General features: G+C 51.4%; 6 protein-coding genes across 10 annotated transcripts; 4 read left to right on the top strand and 2 right to left on the bottom strand.

The window, feature by feature from the left end:
- Nucleotides 1-92: 92 nt before the first annotated feature.
- PPTG_00770 (hypothetical protein) lies at nt 93-9,569 on the top strand. The gene is made up of 3 exons (XM_008892266.1): nt 93-630; nt 697-891; nt 977-9,569. Exons 1-3 carry the CDS (start codon nt 393-395, stop codon nt 9,082-9,084), a joined length of 8,541 nt encoding a protein of 2,846 aa, XP_008890514.1. The 5' UTR covers nt 93-392; the 3' UTR covers nt 9,085-9,569.
- PPTG_00769 (hypothetical protein) lies at nt 8,175-10,373 on the bottom strand. 4 transcript variants are annotated; one of them, XM_008892264.1, is made up of 6 exons: nt 10,198-10,373; nt 10,071-10,137; nt 9,895-9,967; nt 9,640-9,832; nt 9,397-9,569; nt 8,175-9,315 (listed from the first exon to the last, which is right to left on the bottom strand). In XM_008892264.1, exons 1-6 carry the CDS (start codon nt 10,283-10,285, stop codon nt 9,211-9,213), a joined length of 699 nt encoding a protein of 232 aa, XP_008890512.1. In that variant the 5' UTR covers nt 10,286-10,373; the 3' UTR covers nt 8,175-9,210. The 4 variants fall into 4 exon arrangements, with proteins under 4 accessions (XP_008890512.1, XP_008890511.1, XP_008890513.1 ...); XM_008892263.1 differs by having other exon boundaries at nt 9,895-10,137; XM_008892265.1 differs by having other exon boundaries at nt 8,175-9,569.
- A 670-nt stretch (nt 10,374-11,043) lies between these two features.
- PPTG_00768 lies at nt 11,044-14,495 on the top strand. 2 transcript variants are annotated; one of them, XM_008892261.1, is made up of 3 exons: nt 11,044-11,156; nt 11,428-13,570; nt 13,638-14,495. In XM_008892261.1, the coding sequence occupies exons 1-2, from the start codon at nt 11,059-11,061 to the stop codon at nt 12,851-12,853; spliced, it is 1,524 nt and encodes a 507-aa protein (XP_008890509.1). In that variant the 5' UTR covers nt 11,044-11,058; the 3' UTR covers nt 12,854-13,570; nt 13,638-14,495. The 2 variants fall into 2 exon arrangements, with proteins under 2 accessions (XP_008890509.1, XP_008890508.1); XM_008892260.1 differs by having other exon boundaries at nt 11,428-14,495.
- Nucleotides 13,093-16,259, bottom strand: PPTG_00767 (hypothetical protein). Its single transcript, XM_008892259.1, has 4 exons — nt 15,880-16,259; nt 14,515-15,807; nt 14,291-14,442; nt 13,093-14,221 (listed from the first exon to the last, which is right to left on the bottom strand). The coding sequence occupies exons 1-4, from the start codon at nt 16,034-16,036 to the stop codon at nt 13,157-13,159; spliced, it is 2,667 nt and encodes an 888-aa protein (XP_008890507.1). The 5' UTR covers nt 16,037-16,259; the 3' UTR covers nt 13,093-13,156.
- A 507-nt stretch (nt 16,260-16,766) lies between these two features.
- Nucleotides 16,767-17,825, top strand: PPTG_00766 (hypothetical protein). The gene has a single exon (XM_008892258.1). It carries the CDS (start codon nt 16,815-16,817, stop codon nt 17,769-17,771), a length of 957 nt encoding a protein of 318 aa, XP_008890506.1. The 5' UTR covers nt 16,767-16,814; the 3' UTR covers nt 17,772-17,825.
- A 272-nt stretch (nt 17,826-18,097) lies between these two features.
- On the top strand, nt 18,098-18,594 carry PPTG_20790 (hypothetical protein; the record flags this gene model as incomplete). The annotated part of the gene is made up of 2 exons (XM_008892989.1): nt 18,098-18,226; nt 18,297-18,594. The coding sequence occupies 2 exons, from the start codon at nt 18,098-18,100 to the stop codon at nt 18,528-18,530; spliced, it is 363 nt and encodes a 120-aa protein (XP_008891237.1). The 3' UTR covers nt 18,531-18,594.
- Between the last annotated feature and the right edge of the window lie 95 nt (nt 18,595-18,689).

Below are 18,689 nucleotides of genomic sequence, written 5' to 3'. Positions count from 1 at the left end.
TCTGACTATGCAGCGGGGAGTTCGCCAAAGTGGATCACTTGCCTGCAGTCCCTTGAAACGGTGAGAAAAACAAACCTAATTTCAGCCAATCACAGAACTACTACATGGCAATTTCCCCGTAATCTTCCACTACGTATTGATGCCACAGTAACTCCGTAAAACGGAGCTGTGAACATCTAGTTCAATGGTGTCTGCCTGCATGCAGCCTACAATAGCAACTTGCTGGAGTATGAGGCCGGACAGAGGGCCTAAGAGCGCACACGATATGAGTTACGCTAACGACAAGCATGAGAGGGTCTTCGCTCTTTCTATGGTACTAATAGGTTACCGACGACGGTTCGTATCTTACCGGTATCTCGACTCGAAGCGACACCGAGTGAAGGTTCGGTGCAATGCAGGACGCTTCCGTACTATCGCCGCCTATGGAACGCGCCACGTGCTCGCCGCAGTCTCGCCACCGCAAGCGCCGCCTGCTGGAGGCCACGCAGCACGTGTCACCTCCTTCTGACCGTCTGTTGATCGAAAATACGGCGGCGCAAGTGGCGGTGACACAGAACTCGGATCAGACCGAGGCAGTCAATGCCTGCATACGCGTTCTACGCAATGTTAAGAACAGTGTGTATCTACGAGGTAAAGTCACATATTCCACTGCATTAGATATGTGACTGGCTAACGTGCACCCGTGGTCGTGTGCAGCGCTGGCAGCGCGAGCTTTGGGGCTCCTGATGCTACAGAATCGAGCGCTGGCTGACCGATTGCGGCTCGAAACCGAAGGATTAGTGGACGCCTTATTGCAAGTCGTCGGGTACTGTCGGCGTAGTCGTACACATACGACGGACACCAGACGTGTACATGTCAACTGTTGCCTCGTCATTTCGCTGCTAATGCAAGGTACGAGACGCTCCAGGTGAGAGAATGAGAGATTGAAGATAAATAAAGCGTTACTAACGAGTTGTATGGGTTTGATCACGTGCAGCTCCATCGCAGCAGCACCTGCAGTTGGTGGTGTCGCTAGACTCGGATCTGCTGGTCTTGCAACCGCTGCCTTCAGAGCGAGAAAGCGCGAATCTTCTACTGACGGTTGCTGGTCGACCAGAAAGTGGGGATATCACGCGACCGACGGGTGATGACGATCGTGGAGTTGTGTTTGGTGCAGGTAGTATTGAGATTTTGAATAGGAAGAAGAAAATAAAGAAAAAGAGGAGACAAGCTGCGTCATCTCCACCTCGAGCTGCGGGGAGTAAGAATCAGCAGTCGCCACCACGCCAGCAGCGCCGGAAAATCCCATGGACTGAGCATAACGTCAGTGCTCCCAGTGACCATGAAGTTATGGTTCCCCGCTCACCGGGTTCTGGATATCCGAGAAGCAATAACGGCTGGTCAATCAATCGAGTTACTGGTGATAATCTGGCTGCAAACATCGCTAGCAGAAACACGCCCAGCCGATTTCTCAAAATGGAACGCCATCGCCTGGTGACGCCGATATTTCCTCGCCAATGTATACAGGATATACCGCTAAATCCATTACCGCTTATCCAGCCAACCGGTGGTCATCACATGTCTGGAGACGAGGTGATATCGGAGCAAACAGACCAAGCAGATGAAACTCAAGCTACAATGCTAGAGAACGTATTTCAGCCTCACCCCGCATCTGACACGCTATTGCACCCGAAGCACATGTTGGAGATCTTTCGCACTGGTCGAATGCCACTCGCTTCCACAGCGTATTTTCAACAGCACCTGCGAGACGGTGATATAGGCGACAAGGAAGGGAAACCAGTACCTAGTCGACTTCAAATTACTCAATGGGATCAATGGAAAAAGAGTCACCATGATGAAGACGACAGCGCGCGTGACGCCATGACAGCCGTATCTGCGATGCCAAGAGAGCACCATCAACCTGATAATATCATTATCAACGGAGATAGAACAGTAAACGCTTCTCCGACTAGACCAGGAGCCAAGAGACAGGTGAAGGTGCAAGCTGAAGAGCTTGGGCCAGCTACACCAGCGTTTAATCGCCAGCGACTGCGGGAAATCTTAACTTCTCCTGTGGACCCTAACGAGCATAATGTTCGCCAATTGAGAACACTCGCGCAGCGAGTGAATACTTCGGTGATGACATCGCTGGAGTCCGACATCGAACGAGCTCGACACGAGGAGAACCGGACGCGGCAGGAAATGCACTCAATGATTCAGCAAGAGCGTGAGCGACTGCCACTCAAGTTCCTCTTCCATTTGCCTGGTGGTGCCGCATACTGTCGACATCGAATGCGACGCGCTATGGCGCTGTGGATACTCGAATTTGAAGATAACCAGCGCCGTATGGCACTCATGCAGTGGAAAGCATTCGTAGAGCACGCACGTTTTCTTGAGCGTGGGGAGGAATATCATCGCCAGGCTACTAAAAGGCGTCTCAAAGTCGCCATCGAGTACGTGTTGCGGGGTTACCAGCAACAAGGACTTCGCAAGTGGACTGAAGCTACACAATTACTCATCTGGCATGACCGAGACACTGCAGCGAGGCGCATCCAGGCGGCTATCCGTCGTCATCAAGGCCGAGAACGTTTTGTAGCACTGCACCGTCGTCACCCTTTTGCAAGTCCCGTGCTGCGTGATATTTATCTTGCACCAGCCCGTCCAGACCTACCCTTTCGGATACCGAGCGAAGTTCGTGAACACAGACGAAAACTATGGCAAGCAGCCGATCTCGTGCAATGTGCGTATCGCTACAGGCGGTTCCGTATTGCACTCACCCGCTATCGTGTTGCAGCCATTAGAATCCAGGCGCTGCAGCGTATGCGTGCAGCTCGTTCGCGTTATCGTCATGTACGGCGACAGATTATACTGGTGCAGGCGCGTGTTCGAATGCGTTTTTATCGTGATGCGTTCTTAGTTCTCCGAAATGCGGTGCTACTGGTTCAAGCGGTTTTTCGCTCTGTGCGTATGCGGCGACTACGTCGATTAGTGCTTTGTGCTCAGCGTAAAGAAAGCGAGCGCGTGTTGTCCAGTGCCGTACTGCTGCAACGGGTTGCTCGCGGGTTTCTCGGGAGAATTGGTACACGTCAACTTCGACTTGTTCGTGACCAAGAGTGGCATGCTGCACTGATCTTTCAGCGTTGTTGGTACAAGCGTAATAACGAGTGGTCGACGTTCCTGCTACTTGGATGTCTGCGTGAAAAGGAAAACGAAGAGCGCATGTTTGATGCTCAGGTACTGGCGTACAAACGCAATCACATGGCCAGAGTAATTCGCCGCACCTGGCTGGCATATCTGGCTTCGAAGCGGAGCACAGCTGCGGGTCTCATTCAGCGAAATGTTCGTCGACGTTTGGCTCACCACTTTGTCGAATTCCTGCGTCGACAGAAGATGGCACATCGACGGATCAAATGGTTCTTTCGTGTCCACCACTCTCACCGTATTCGGACAGCGAGGTACTTACAGTTCTGGTGGCTCAAGACTGTTCCAGGACGACTACGGCACCACTTGTTCATCCGTCGAACCGTGGAGGCATTGGAGGACAGACGTCGTAAATATGAGCGAGAGGAGAATTCTTCATCTAGGATGCAGGCACTGGTTCGTGGTCACATGGGTCGGAAGGTTGCACTACGGATGCGCTCAGCTCGTTCCATCCAGCGGGCGATTCGCGTACACTTAATGCGCAAGCATTTCAGGGAAGAGATGGCTCGTATTAGAGCTCTAGTTTCGCTTCAAACCGCCGACAAGTGCATTGATACAGCGATGAACAAGGTGGTTGAAGCTACAATGAAGTTGTACAACGCTTCAGCGTGTGCGATTCAGCGCATTTTTCGAGGCTGCCATTGTCGAATGCGCGTAATGAGGGACATCGTTTACTCGGAGTTACGGGCGCGTATGGCAGTGCGGATTCAGCGCAAGTGGCGGCAAAATACTCATCAACGAGCAGCTCGAAAGCTTTTGCAAGCTCAGAAGCGCAAGCAAACGAACCCGTTCCGAACTGAAACATCCGTGAGTGCCATTATCGACAAGATGTTGTCTTCGTCAGCTGTGTTCTACGATCCAAACGATGAACTTCGAGGAATGATGGTGCAGGAATGGCTACATCGGCTTGGTCTTGGAGCAAAATATGGCGAGCTATTCCAGAAGAATCGTTGGGTTTCCTCTATTGACTCGATAGATATATTGACGCGACTTCGTGAACTCAATATCGACGCGTGTGGAGAAAAACTCGAGAGCATTGGTGTCCACGACAACGAAGATATGCAGATGATGTTAACAAACCTGTTCGCTTATCAGACGATTCAGGAAACAAAGAGACAACGTAGGGAGTTGGCGTTAGCCCGAGAGAAGCAGGTGCTACTTAAACGAAATTGTGACAGGGCTCAAAGGCAGTTGCAAGCGTGTATTAACGCCCAACAAAAGTATGAGAACGCCCTGGAGGAGGTGCTTCAAGAAGCAAAAGAGTTTCGGAATCCACCTAAAGCTGTCCGCGATAGACAAGCTGCATGCACTCGCGAGCTTGAAGACGCTGTCAAGAAAACAACTCAAGTTCATGGAAATTGCGAATCGTCAGCAGCGCTGCATGCAGCACATGCGCGTGAAATCTCCACATTACAACAACAATTCGCTTCGCAACAAGAGCCGAAGGAGATTTCAGCGGTACACAGTCAACGCAGCCTGAGATTCATCGATCAGCTCAATGTAGCTCGCGAGATCTTTCTCGAGCGGTTTCCTGGCTTGGATGCTCGTGCGTTTGCGTTTGTTAGTGCTCTCGAGGAGAGTCAAGTGACGAGATGGCAGCTCCAGCGCTTCTTCGACACTTACACTACAGTATCGGAGGTAAAGCAGAACATGAAGGAGCTCACGTTCTTCTCCTTCGAAACTGAGGTGAAGAAGCACAATCATGCGAGATTCGGCCAATGTGCAGACATTCTGCAATATGGACTTGAGCGGCTCGCCGAGTTGTTCGGAATTTCTATGGAGATGATGGTCCTTGGGGCCGAGAATGCCACTGTATCAGGCGGTGGTCAACATAACATGCTGGAGCGCTCGATACTTGAGCGTACACTTCTTGGCACGATTTCTGCCTCCACTAGTGCTCGTGGAAATCAAGAAAAGGCACGAATATGGCAAGTGGGGGCTGCTATAATTGCCGAAATGAACGCAAAAGCCACGAAAATACAGAGTCTGTGGCGTCGACGGGCTGGGAACAAACTAGTTGCCGAACTCCGGGTCAATCAACGCCATAAACAAGTTCGCGAGCAATATGTTGCCGAATTTCACACCGACCACGTCACGCCATTTTGGCAGTCGGAGCGCAAGAAAGAGCAGGAAGCGCTGGATGCGTGGCTAGCGGAAGAAGCAAAGGCACATCGAATACGACGGCTATACAACATCACACGGTATCCATACGTTGAGGAATGGGATGACGAGGCTCAGGCGTACGTGTATGCAATTTATTCGCAAGTTGACTCGGCAGCGCTGCTAGGTGAGGACCTGCAGCCATTTGAACAGACCCAGACCAGGTACTACGTCACTGAAAAGCCCACTTATTCTATTGAAGAAGAAGACATTATCATTCGAATCCAAGCCCAAACACGTCGCTTCCTCGCTCAGCGTCATCTCCATGAGCTGCAGCGCTCATATCGTCGTGAGCGTCGGCGTGCTGCACTTGAAGTAGAATGGAACAACGCTAAGCAAGAGCGAGCGCAGTTGCTTACGCTCACATTCCAATTCCAATTCCGTAACAATGCACACGTGAAGACATGGCTGAACACACGATTGAAGTCCAAGCCTCCTGGGCCTCGTAAGCCTTCTGCAATGTCACCAACTCGTAAGCCTTCTGCAGTGTCACCAACCAAGTATGGTAACAGCATTACAAAGGGTATCGATCCATCCACTGCGGGCAAGGCTAAATCTCCTACGAAGGCTGCAGGCAGAGAGCAGAAAGAAGATATCACCAAGGTGGACAAGGAACAAGAGCAAAGTCATCTGGGAGTGCATGGTACTCTAAATGCAGCTGTTGACGCCCTCGCACCTACGTACCATGTTAGTGTGCGTGCTGAGCATCGCCGAAACTTGAGCTTCCCGGCCAATTCGCGTCCTGGTAACGCACACAGTCGAGCCATTATTCGTCTTTTGGAAGAGCTACCCACTTTCTATCGTCAAACAGCACCTGAATTACAGGTAGCAAGCAGGTTAAGATACACCAAGATGGCTCTACGGTTCGGTTGGGAAGAAGTGCAGTCTAATACAGCACCAGTGGTGAATACGATCAATGCATCACGGTCGTATTATTTCAACAAAAGCACACTCGAGACGTCATGGGAACGTCCCGATTACTCGTTTGACGAGCAGATTGCAGCTATCCAAATCCAAGCGCTAGCTCGGATGATCTTGGCTATCAACACGCGTGAGAGAGAACTCGCTTCTATTTCGTTCGTGGCCACCGTCCAGGATGCCATCAAACAAGCAGCACGACTCGGTTGGGTGGGTTATTCACTCGAGGGCATGACGGCGGCTGTGTTTTTGAGTAGATTTGGCCTCATCAAGTACATCACGTCGGCGTTGGGACAATCTCCACTGGAGGAACTATTGGCCACGGTATCATCCGAGGAAAAGGCCAAGAGCCTCGGTTGGAGCAAGGAAGAAGTTGGTCTGGTGCCGTTATTTCCCCAAATTTTGCCGCGCAGATTCCCACGGAGCTGTTCGAGAGCAACATCCGTTCCTGCCAGCATCAAACACCCGTTCAATATTCTACCAAGTGAGCGTGTGATCTCACAGCTTGTGACCCAGAGTTATCCGAACCAACACGGGCGTGTTACTGGTCTACTCCGCGCGTTGCGTAACTCGACGACTCCGATCTCGTATCGCCAGCTAGAGATGCACCTTCGTCGATATGCAGGTCGTCCCGACGATGCTATTGCAAATGTCGGTGAAATCACCTCACTAGCGATAGCCACTCGAGAGCCGCAAGAGAAGACTATCTTCGCGTTTTATCTCCGTTGTGCTGAGCGGTGTGTGGTATATGCTGCCAATCTCAAACTTACGACACTTCAGCGAGAACTGTCGGCTGTGCTACGGATGCCTCGACACCTAATGCCATCTCCTGCACCACCGCAATCACCTGCTAAAGACGAAACCATGAGAACCAAAGCTTCAATACCTGTCGTTCCAGTCTCTCCAGAAGAGGAAGAACGATGGCTACAGCAGGCTTTGTCTCGATACCCAAGTCGCGCAGTTAAAGGTCTTTGGGAAAATGAGATGGGATCCTCGTTTTCACACGCCCAAATGGCTCTTTATCTCCGCGAAGAAGCATTAGAGCGAGTGCTTGCTTGGGAACGCACTGCTCTACTGTGTCAAACAGCTTTCCGTATGCTGCGTGTGCGTCGTTGGTACCTCGCTACCCAAGAAGCTCGTGCAAGAGCAGCAACTATGATCCAGTGTGCATGGCGAGCGTTGGGTGCTCGGGAAGTACGAGCACTGCTTGAATCGCAACAGCAGTCACCGTACGAGCAACGCCTGGATAAACGCACGAACACCTTCTACTTTGTCTACACGCCTACAGACGAGAAACTGCTTGAGGAACCTCGTGACGAAGTCACAGGTGGAATTCTGCCGTTCCGTCCCATGATTCAAGACCGTATCACAAAAAGTTGGATGTTGGCTTGGCCACACTACACACCAGCTTCTCAGAGAGCACGGACGTCTAAGACAGCACCCGGCGCTGATACTCCATGGGTTGCTTGTAGTCTTTGCACTGCGGAACGCGCAGCTCGCCGCTGCAACGAATGTTACTCGCCCACTGGCGATTATGTGGACTTCTGTCTCGCGTGCTTCTACGACCGTCACTTCCCCACTGCTGCGAACGGCCCTGAAGACTTGAGTTGGCACACGTACACGGCGTTAAATCCGTTGAGCACGCCGTTCTTCCGCTGTGTTGAGTGCTCCAGACCATCGGTCATTCGTTGTTTGCCTTGCAACGAGCATTATTGTGAACGCTGCTTCACTCGTGTTCACTCTCGAGGTAAAACACGCTCACGTCACGCGCGTGAATGGTATGCAGCCCATGCTGCTGCATGCGTTGAGTGCGAGATGCGAGTAGCGTGCCAGCGATGCCTCACTTGCCAAGATGCACTGTGCGAAACGTGTATGGCTCGCACACATGCTCGTGGCCGACGTGCTGACGGGAAGGCGCACACGATGGAATTACTTCCGCAGCTTCTTGAGCCTGGTGACGTTTATTGCGAGCAATGCCGCGCACGTCGCGGTGATGAACGCTGCGAATTCTGTGCCCAGACACTCTGCGCAGTCTGTCACTGGAGCTCTTCATCACCAACTGGAGTCCGTAATAGTAGACATGCCCTTGTATGTGTGGAGACGGCCCTGGCTGAAAAACGACGCGAGTTACTGGGCGATCGAGGCTTGTGTACTGAATGTGGCAAAGCTGCTGATCGTGAGTGCGTCACATGCGGAGACCGATACTGCAGCGTACGCTGGATGGGTAACCCTGGATGTTTTGAGCGCTTCCACGTCAAAGGTAAACGCTCCGATCACACATTCACGATGGTCGAAGTGCCGACAGAAATGCCGCAGGAAATACTGGCACTTGAAGAGCAGGTTCGTGTTAAACGGCGACGCGATGCTGAAACGGCCGAACATGAAGCTAAGCGACTCGCTGCGGCTTTACTTGAAGAGGAAGGAGCTTCGGCGAAGAAGAAGGCAACTAAGACACGACAAAAGAAGACCAAGAAGAAGAAGCACTTGTCGGTGGGCGCACCTAATGGAAAGAAGATCTGTGCTGTCCCGCAGTGTCGACACCGTGCACTTGTCCTTGACATCCCTGGTGCCTCGTTTTGTCCAGAGCACTTCACTCTCCAGCACGCGCTTGAGGTTGCTGAGAGAGACCCTCTGGAAGCTGCGCGGTTGCTGACGCTGGTCGATAACGGCGGTGGACGAGTTGTAAAAAAACAAAAGACGGGATGGAGGGGGTTGTTGCCGGGGAACTTCTTTTCACGTGGGCAACGCGATACCAAGAAACCTCGGAAGCTGAAAGAGACGTCGACCAGCGTCCAGGTCGAATCCTCAACCACTACGACAACTTGATGCTTGGCGGTCTTGGTTGCGCCACACAACGCACACAACGATTGCACTCATAAACAAAGTCGTGTCAGCCACCAGTATTTGAATTGATGTCGCTGTTACCCTCATTAGAAATTCTGTTCGCCGCAGTTACTCTTCATCTTCTCGAGTCGACGCCGCTGGTGTTTCCTGCACCGAATGAGCCTGCAGAGTCAGACCCGAGTTCGTGACCAACGACAACTCATACAACGTATTCTTTTTGGTAACATCGATCGAGAACGTGCATCTGTTAGAGCTCTGCAGGTTTTCCGCTACCCGACCACAGCAATATCGTACCTCCAGTTTGCGCAAATTGTACTTGACCGAGTCGAACTTGCGACGCAGCGGTCCGTTCCTGAAGTCGAACTGGATAAGCTCACCGGAAATGGCTTCAACCATATCCTTACACCGCTTAACTTCATCCACCTCCCTCGCGGTGGCCTTCACGACTGCATACCGCATCAACTCACCTGCACAAATCTGTCAGTTCACTTCAACGTATTGAGCACCAGATACTCCCCCCCCCCCTCCCCATCTCACCGGTGAAGTCGATGACACCACCCAGATACTCATTCTTGAGCACGATCGGAACATCCCGACGTGGCAGCAGACACTTAGTATCGAGGTAATAGCAGAAACACTTGGCCTCAGCATACTCCTCTAGAGAGGACGACAAAGCTCCGTCCCGCAGCGAAGGATTCTTCTCCGTCAGTGTCACCAGCTCTGGAATTACCTGTAGAATGCAATAACACAGTTAGTGACGGCAATTTTAATGGAGTTCACTATGAACACCACCTTCTCTGCGCTGCCCAGCAACTTTAAGGCTTCTGCTTTGTCCGATCGATGCAACGCGAAGATCGCCTGCTTGCTGTTTGTAGCGTCGTCATCATGGGGCACAAAGAACGAGTGAAAGAGTAAGTGTTTACGCCCAATTGCATCTCCCGTGTAGGTTGCAGGCTTGTGTGCTACACCTGGCCTTGAGGATCTCTCGGGACCGCTTGATGATCTTCTCGCGCATCTCATCGTATTCGTGCATCTCTGGGTATTAGAGGGTCGTAAGAAAAGGCACGAGCACTAGAAAGAGATGCAGCAGCGCACCCTGGTTCATATCGATGAAGTCTTGTCGGTGCAGCAACGTCGTGGGGGCTGCATTCTCTTCGGTCGACTCGGTCCGCATGCGCTTCATCCAAGGTAGGTTTGATTAAAGGGTGGAAATTTATACTTTTACCATCCTCAGGTGGAAAGTAAAAGTATTAATTTGATGTAACGTAAATAGTACTTTCAAAGTCATACTGTCTATTTGTACAAGTTTTCGCACGCAAAGGCGGCATCCACCTGCTCTCGGTGTCCAAAGGATAACTAGAGCTTCAACACTCGTGGCCTGCGCAGGCTTCGCTGGTCCAAGATTGAAAATTATCAAGGACAGAAGGCTGGCATGCCGGGTGGTGAGTGTTGTCGTTCCAAGCCGAAGTGGTTTTCCGATCACCGGTGATATGACTATGTGAAGCGCTCTTGCACGCGAGCTGGCGTACGTGTGCAAAATGATCCACACTCTACCAGGCCATTTTGTGCCATTCTCACACTGCGATGAAAAAAAATAATGATTACGGCGAAGCGAAAGCGCTTTCCTTCCGGCTATCGATCCGATCCTTGCAAAAAAATAAGGCAACATTTTGTCGAGTTCTTCTCCGCCAAGCGTCCGCATCGCTCGGTGCTCTCTTTCATCGCTAGATGCATAAAGCTCTTCGAGAATCTTCAAGTAATTGTTTCCTAGCGAGAATTACTACAATTTATTCGTATCATCAGGTATTTCCCCTGCTTATATCATCACGAGGATACTGACATTAAGCATCTAGATATCGTGTTGCTTGGTCCATTACCTCCGTGTTGCTTGGTCCATTACCTCCGCAATACTGACATGGTCTCGTCGCAAGCCAACAACAGCAAATCGTTAGGGTCATGTTATTTTGTCTCGGTGTTTTTCACGGTACTCCCTTTTCGTGTGGTAGGGTTCCTGAGCTCCCCCCGCTGTGCATATTCAAGAAAGACGCGCAGAGGTGAGTGAAGTTACAAGTGTCCGTCCGCCCTCCCAGCAGTTTCCTCGCAGCACAGACGCGTCGTAACACACTGGATCCATCGGTGCTGTCTCCGCCGTCCGATTCTGCGTGGGATTCTCGCTTATCCGCACCATATCTATCGCTAACGTCAGATAATCCGACACCTTATGGCGGATGGCGATGCGGACAAGGAAGATGACGGACCTGATTCTATTATTGCCATCTGATTCCATTGTTGTTTTCTGATTCTAACTTGAATCATTGCTGCTAGTCCTGTTCAGTTACTAGAGCCTGGTACCATGAGCCACTTTGTGCGCCAGAGCAAGTTCCGTCACGTGTACATCGAGCCTGCCAAGCTCGAGTCCTGCTACACGAATGTGCGGCTGGCTACGGCGACGGGTGAGCAAAACTACATCAAGGGTAACACCAAGTTTTTCGCCGTGTCCATCCAGGCGGGTGGTGGTGCCATGGCCGTGGTGCCTTACGATAAGGTGGGCAAGTTTGACCCGGACTTCCCGCTTATCTCTGGTCACCGTGGTGCCATCTTGGACTTCGACTTTAACCCTTTCCACGAGCACCTCATTGCGTCGGCCTCGGACGATACTACCATTAAGGTGTGGGGTATCCCCGAGGGCGGCCTGGCCGAGACTTGCGTGGACCCTCTCGTGGACTTGACTGGCCACGGCCGCAAGGTGACGCTTATTAAGTTCCACCCCACGGCTAACAATGTGCTGGCCAGTACGTCGTCCGACTTTTCCACGCGGCTGTGGGATATTGAAAAGGGTTCCGAGATCGTCAAGATGGAGGACCACGGAGAGAACCTGATTCAGGACCTGGCTTGGAGCTGGACTGGTAGTTTGCTCGCTACCACATGTAAGGACAAGGTCGTGCGTCTGTATGATGCTCGTTCCGGCCAGATTGCCGCGCAGAAGGAGAACGCCCACATGGGCACGAAGAGCGTCAAGATGAGCTTCCTCGGTAGCAAGGAGACGTTCGTCACGGTGGGCTTTACGCGTCAGAGTCAGCGTCAGTTCAAGGTCTGGGACCCGCGTAACCTCGACAAGGAGCTGAAGAAGGTGGACATTGACCAGGCCGCAGGTGTCATCATGCCGTTCTACGACCCGGACACGAACCTCCTGTACTTGTGTGGTAAGGGTGACGGTAACATTCGCTACTACGAGATGTCGGAGGGTGAGCCGTTCGCATTCCCCATCAGTGAGTACCGCTCGACGACTTCTGCCAAGGGTATGGCTATGATCCCCAAGCGCGGTTGCGATATCATGAAGTGCGAGACTACTCGTCTACTGAAGCTGACATCGAATGCAATTGAGCCGCTGCACGTGTTCGTGCCCCGCAAGTCGGACGCTTTTCAGGACGATATTTTCCCTGACACGTACGCTGGCATTCCCTCAATGACTGCCGACGACTGGCTGGGTGGTGCCGATAACTCGCCCGTGCTGATGTCCCTCCGTCCTGAGATGCAGGGTAAGGTCACCAACGATGGCAAGCGCTCACGCTCTGCATCCAAGGCGAACAGCGTGGGTGCTGGCATTGCGGCTCGCGTGGCTCGTTTCGCACGCGGCGGCAGCAAGACCGACAACACCCCCGAAGGCAAGCTTAAGGCCGAATTGGACACTGCTAACGCACGAATTGCAGAGCTGGAGAAGCTGCTTCGTGACAACGGCATCTCGTACTAAAAAGCGTCAGGACAGGACTGACTGCTACGACTACTGGGTAGGGGGACTATTAAATCCCCTATCACGGTTGGATTGGAATGCCGTTAGAACGACGCTAATTGTCGCTTCGTTTTCTGTTTTGGCTCTTGCAGTCGGAACCAAATACTTATTAGATTCGTGAGCAAGCAAGAGGCCTACGCACGCACCGAGTGGAGAGCAGGACAGCAAGAATACCAAGAGAAGTGTGAGAATACACGCAAATGCATGTCGAACAAAAATTGTGTGCTATTCAGTTGACCTCTTTTTACTGTTTGCTGTTCCTGACTAATCAGTGCTGAAGAATTTCGTGTCAGGTTGAGAGCCGTCCTCAAGCTGCGGTGTGCTGACAATGTTGTGGCGCAAGGAGTCGAGACTCCATGACAGGATATCGAGTGTTTGCCAAGCGTTTGCCCCCGTTGCACCAGTAAATCCAACCCATGCTCGACCGTGGAAGAGTTCAAGAGTGTTCTCGATTCGTAATGGCACTGTCAGCACAGGGCTGTTCATATCGTCCAGATAAATCGTGAGTAGCCCGATACCCGACCGCCAGGCACCTGTGGAGAAGAAGTTACCAGCTAGCGTGCTGGCCGTGAATGCTTCGTCGAAGAGCATGCTTTCGTCAAGATTGGATTTGTACGTGATCCGCACAGTGTGGGTATCCTCCGTCAGGTCCGGAAGATTACTAGTAGCGCCGAGAGAGTGCGTATGATTGGGCTGCACTACTCCTCCGTTTCCACTGACGTGTACGCTGATGTGATTCTCGTAGACATCTAGCAATTCCGGATTGAACCACGTATCGAACTCAATGGCGAGTGCGTTTCGGAGACCGCCATAGCCAAGGGACATACCTCCGGAACCCAGTGCAAGCTCTTGTTGCACGTCGTTTTGTATCACAAAAGCAAAGCCGTCGCCTCCACGAGACCTGCAGTTTGTGTGGACGTTGTCCATTACACGGCATGTTGTTGAAGGATTGGTCGCTCGAAATGAGAAACTGGTGGTGAATCCTTCTCGGACGTTCATTTGTCGTGGATACCAAGCTGCGCCCGTGAGGAACGATTGCGACGCTGTGAGCCTCAGGACTGTACCACAAGATGTTGTAATTGGGGCGGCATCAACTGGTTGTGCTGGAGTTGATTTGTCGAAGACAGACACTTGCTTCGCTGGAAAAGGCATGGCTGCCATGGCGTTCGTGGGCAACGAGCGATGTGTTGATCCATTGACGTAAATGACGTTGCGACTCTCGCTTTCAAAGCACACGTACGAACACCCTGTAATGGCTGCAGTCAAATCTCTTGGAACTGTCGCGTCAAAGCCATCACAGCACGAAACTGAGGCGTTGCAGTTCTGAAGCTGTTAAAATAGGCTCGTCAGTGAAGTATTATGCAAGAGCGAGCAATTGCTGGGAGAGGGGAAACTTACATGGGCATCGCCGTTCACGTACAATCCGAAGTGTCCTTGGTCGCCTACTTCACCAGTTGGACCAAGCGTCGGAGTTGTACGGAGAGCAATGGCTTCAGGAAGTGCACTGAGATTTGTCAGTAGTTGAGCGCTGAACTGAGGAAAGGAAAAATCTGTTAACGAGATATCATCGGTTAGAACATTGAAGGCAGTTCAAGAGTACGCAAGAAATTGTGGTATTTTACCCTGTTGGAGTGTTTGAACACATGAAGAGAGCGGAGAGTCGAAGCCAACCACAGCATTCGGCAGGATACGACGGCGGCCGTACAAGTCAATGTCCTTCCACTCCTTCGACCATCGCCACTGGTTCTCGGTCAGCGGTGTTACCTTTACCTGATAACTTGTGGAGCTTTCAAGCTCGATGAGCGTGGTGGATGTTACATTTCCTACTACAACAGACTGATCCAGAGAGAACGTATCATCTGTGCAGTGCTTCCAAGCTACACGATAACCTGTGACTGTCATGCTCACCCACACATCAGTAGGTGCCTCCCAGTTAACGTCGAATGCGTGGGCTGCTATGTTGGAGATTATTGGCTCCGGAGGTGCGCTTACTGGCGCAGCGTACGACAGCAATGGGACCTCGTCAAATAACTCCATCAACCGTCCATTGTGAACACGGACTATAGACGGATATGTTGAATTCGCCAACCACTTCAAAGCTACTGGAGGTAAGCGACACTGTAGTTCCACCTCCGGAACGACATGAACAACGTCCAAACATTCGACTCCGTCAATGGTAACGACTGCGTCAGCTGTGCCAAAATGTTTTCCACTGATGGATATCAACTCACCACCTTCACGCACGCAATTGTATGTAGATGCTCGAGGTAGTGGCATTGATGAGCACTTTGCTGCTGAGGAGTGGTGAAACCCGTTGGTCCAGCGTTCAACCTCTGTGCAATTGAGGTGTGCTGCTTTGTCACCATCGCTATTCCCAGGGACGTCGTCATCGTCAAAATATTTGTCGATACAACCACGGACTTTGGTCACAACGGGTGCTTTGGTGAATGCTATCCAGTCAATCGAGAAACTTTGTCCGGTAACGGGGTTGCGCGAGACACATGGGTGAAAGCATACGCGACGGATGACCCCTGTCACGTGCTTCCAGATAGGAATGAAGTAAAGATCATCCTGTTCTTGTGCGCCGGCGTGCAGCTTGAATGGGATTCGAATCGGGTCGTTCATTACCCTCGGGTCGACACCTGGCCAGACGGTTGGTTTGGACGGAGATCGCTCTAACGATACCATTGCAAGATCACACTGACCAAGATATTTCATTCGGAATACGAGGGTATCTCGCTCACTAGCACCGATATACACGTGCAGTTGCGGTGAATCCACAAAGGCCAGCTCCGGGTCTCCGCTATTCAGCACCACTCCTCGTAAACGTCCATCACCGGCATCGATCTCCACTCCCATTTCCAGCGACGTCGACTGACCCCAGCCATTCCTGCCGTCATCAAAGTTCCATTGGACTTTGCGGTGAAAGGAACACAAAAGTTAATTTAATCAGTGGATTATGAAAAAGTAAAGTTGGTAAAGCGTACGGGAGATCGAGTTCATGACGCTTGGAGCCACTGACCCTTGCGTGGAACCTGCAGTTGCCAACATTGTCACCGCTCCAGTGAGAAGAAGCATTATAGTACATCGACGCCATCGTTTATTTGTCGGTGTGGAGTAGCTGAAATGATAGCGAGTCTCCATTGCATGAACGATGCAAATCCAATCCTAAAGGCGACTTTTTGGCATTTGCCAGACCACAAAAAAAGACAAAATTATTCAAAAGATTGGTATAATCAGCAAACTCGTCCACAGTAATCACTCCGCTTCCGATAACAGGCAATGTTAAAGCACTTGGCTATAGACCTGTATTTTGCATCATTTCCTATTTGTAAAAGCCCATTGGACTTTTACAGGTAAGGATTACCAACTGATGAGTGATTTGCTTACCCCAACCAGCGCTTATGCTATATCATATTTTTACCCTCACGCACAATCCGCAAATTATAAACGGCTTTGACATTGAAACAACAGCTCAGTGCATCCCCGGAGATTGACCCGCAAGGAAACACATTTCGAAAACGTTCTTCATACCTTCATGAAACAGATTTCTGTCAACTTCGCCCTCTCGTATAGAGTACACATTTCACTTGTTTTGGGATAATAATGTGTCAGCTCTACTACATGTACAGCTCCCAGCCTGGGCCAACCATGTGGGCTCAACCGACAAGCAGTTGAACAAACTTTAGCGAGTTGCAGCGATCGTTGACTGAAGGTGCTACAGTACCGTCATTCTGGCTTAACGGAAACGATTTCAGTTACAATGACGTCGAGTTTAAAAACGAAGCAATCAAAATCCAGCCAATCCGCGTCGTCCTTCGATGTCACTTCAACTTCATGACAGCAAGTCACTCACAGCCTCACTTCGCAATTTGCTAGGCACCACGCACAACAACAAGATCGCACACGCAGCTACTCATTAATGGACAACTCAGTTTCGCCTCAGACCAACACGAAGACCTGTATTCCGCGAGTTTTCACTTCGTCTGCCGATTATCGCCTCCAAGTCACGCCTCGGTCCTACGTCTTCTTCGAGGACTCGCGCCCTGACGCCCCCACTGGTAGCACCATCGCTATTTGCCTTCCGGGTATTGGGGATACTCGACGTCAGTTTCGCTTGTTGGCACCCCTGTTGCATGATAAACTCGGCTTTCGTGTTCTTCTCGGAGACTTGCGCGGCTTCGGCGAATCGACATCGTTCGATGACAACCAGGCGGACAACTACTCCGCCTACTCCCCGGAAGCTGTAGCGTCCGACGTGACAAGCTTGATGGAGAAACTGAGCGCGACCGACCCGAATTGCAGTTTTGTGCTGCTTGGCAACTCGCTCAGCGCTGGGTCGATGGTGCTCGCCGCGGCTGTAGCCAATAGGGAGCCATCGGGTCCTCGTATCAGCGCACTGGTCTTGCTTGGACCTATCCTTCGGGATTCTCCGATGGACTCGTGGTTTCGGCCTCTTTCGCATTTGATGTTTCGTCCGCTATACGGGGCATGGGTGTGGGGAGCGTACTATAAAACTCTCTTCCCGGGAAAGCTGCCGGACGATTTCGATGTAGAGCTCGACATTCTCAAAACGCACTTGAAAGCTGAGACGGGCAACATTATCAACGTGGGCCGCTTTGCTCGAGCTAGTAAAGTCGGCGTCGCGTCCACTCTTAAAAGTATAGGGGAGCATCCGACCATGCCCGCGCTTGCTTTCTTTGGTCGGAAGGATCCGGATTACGCGGACATCAAAGCTGAAATCGAGTGGTTCAAGGGGGCAGTCCCGCACGCCCAGTGCTTTGAGGATGCCGACGGTGGCCACTACCCGCATCTCGAAAGCCCGGAACGCGTCGTTAAGGCGATACAGAATAGTTTGGCCTTCACAAACCGCGGGTAGGAAGGAGTAGACACCACGTGTTTCGTTTTATGAGTAAATGATCATTTGACCTGCTCAATCTCTCCAACAGCACAAAAGCTCAGCAGGCCCTCCGTGGCGCGCTGCTGCAAGCAAACGAGCTTGTTTGAGATCCATTCGGGTAATGTGTCATTACGCCGCTGGTAACTATTTGGCAGTTTGTCGAACTTGAAACACCGCCACAAGCAAATTTGCCGCCTCACGAAATCATGAGCAGCCATGGCGTCACACTAAAGAACCCTCAGCGCCTGAGTGATGAAGGCAGGATCGAGGAACTCCAGGACGCGATAGCAGCTTGAAGATCCAGTATGCTGAGAGCATTCTGCTTGGAGTTGGGTTTGCGTGTCTGGCGCAGGAAGTACGTGGCGTATCAGTCCAAGGCCGGCTACTTGAAGCTCCTCGTCAAGAAGTTGGCAGCTAAGCGTCGCGATATCGATGTATCGGTGTCACCATCATTGCCGTCGAAGAAGAAGAGCTATCTGCACCTCCTCCACGTAATCTTATCAGACATCACCCCTGCTCGATAAAATTCTGTCGCCGAAGAGAAATTCTCAGAAATGCGAGGGAGGCGAGCGGAAGATGAAGAAGCGTGCAGCAAGTTCCGCATCGATCGGCAAAGCAAATAGATTGCTGAAAGAGCTGGGTTCACGTGCTGCTGTCATCGTAGATGCGGAGTTGACTCGATGTCTAAAGTGGCTGACTGAGGTGCAGCGAGAGGAGGACGAAGAAGACAGAGCATAGCTATTGGTGATCACTAGAACGTTAAAACGCGCTACAATAATGAATACCTAGCTTATAAAACACACCACTAAACGCTGCTGGACAGGAAATTTCAGCAGGATCCTGTGGCGTTGACGTTATTGTGTTCTCCATGATTTCAATCTAATGGCACAAAGGGGG

This window comes from Phytophthora parasitica (assembly GCF_000247585.1).
Source record: "Phytophthora parasitica INRA-310 unplaced genomic scaffold supercont2.1, whole genome shotgun sequence".
In the NCBI taxonomy this organism is placed as follows: Eukaryota; Oomycota; class Peronosporomycetes; order Peronosporales; family Peronosporaceae; genus Phytophthora; species Phytophthora nicotianae.
This window is presented reverse-complemented; position numbering and strand designations above follow the sequence as displayed.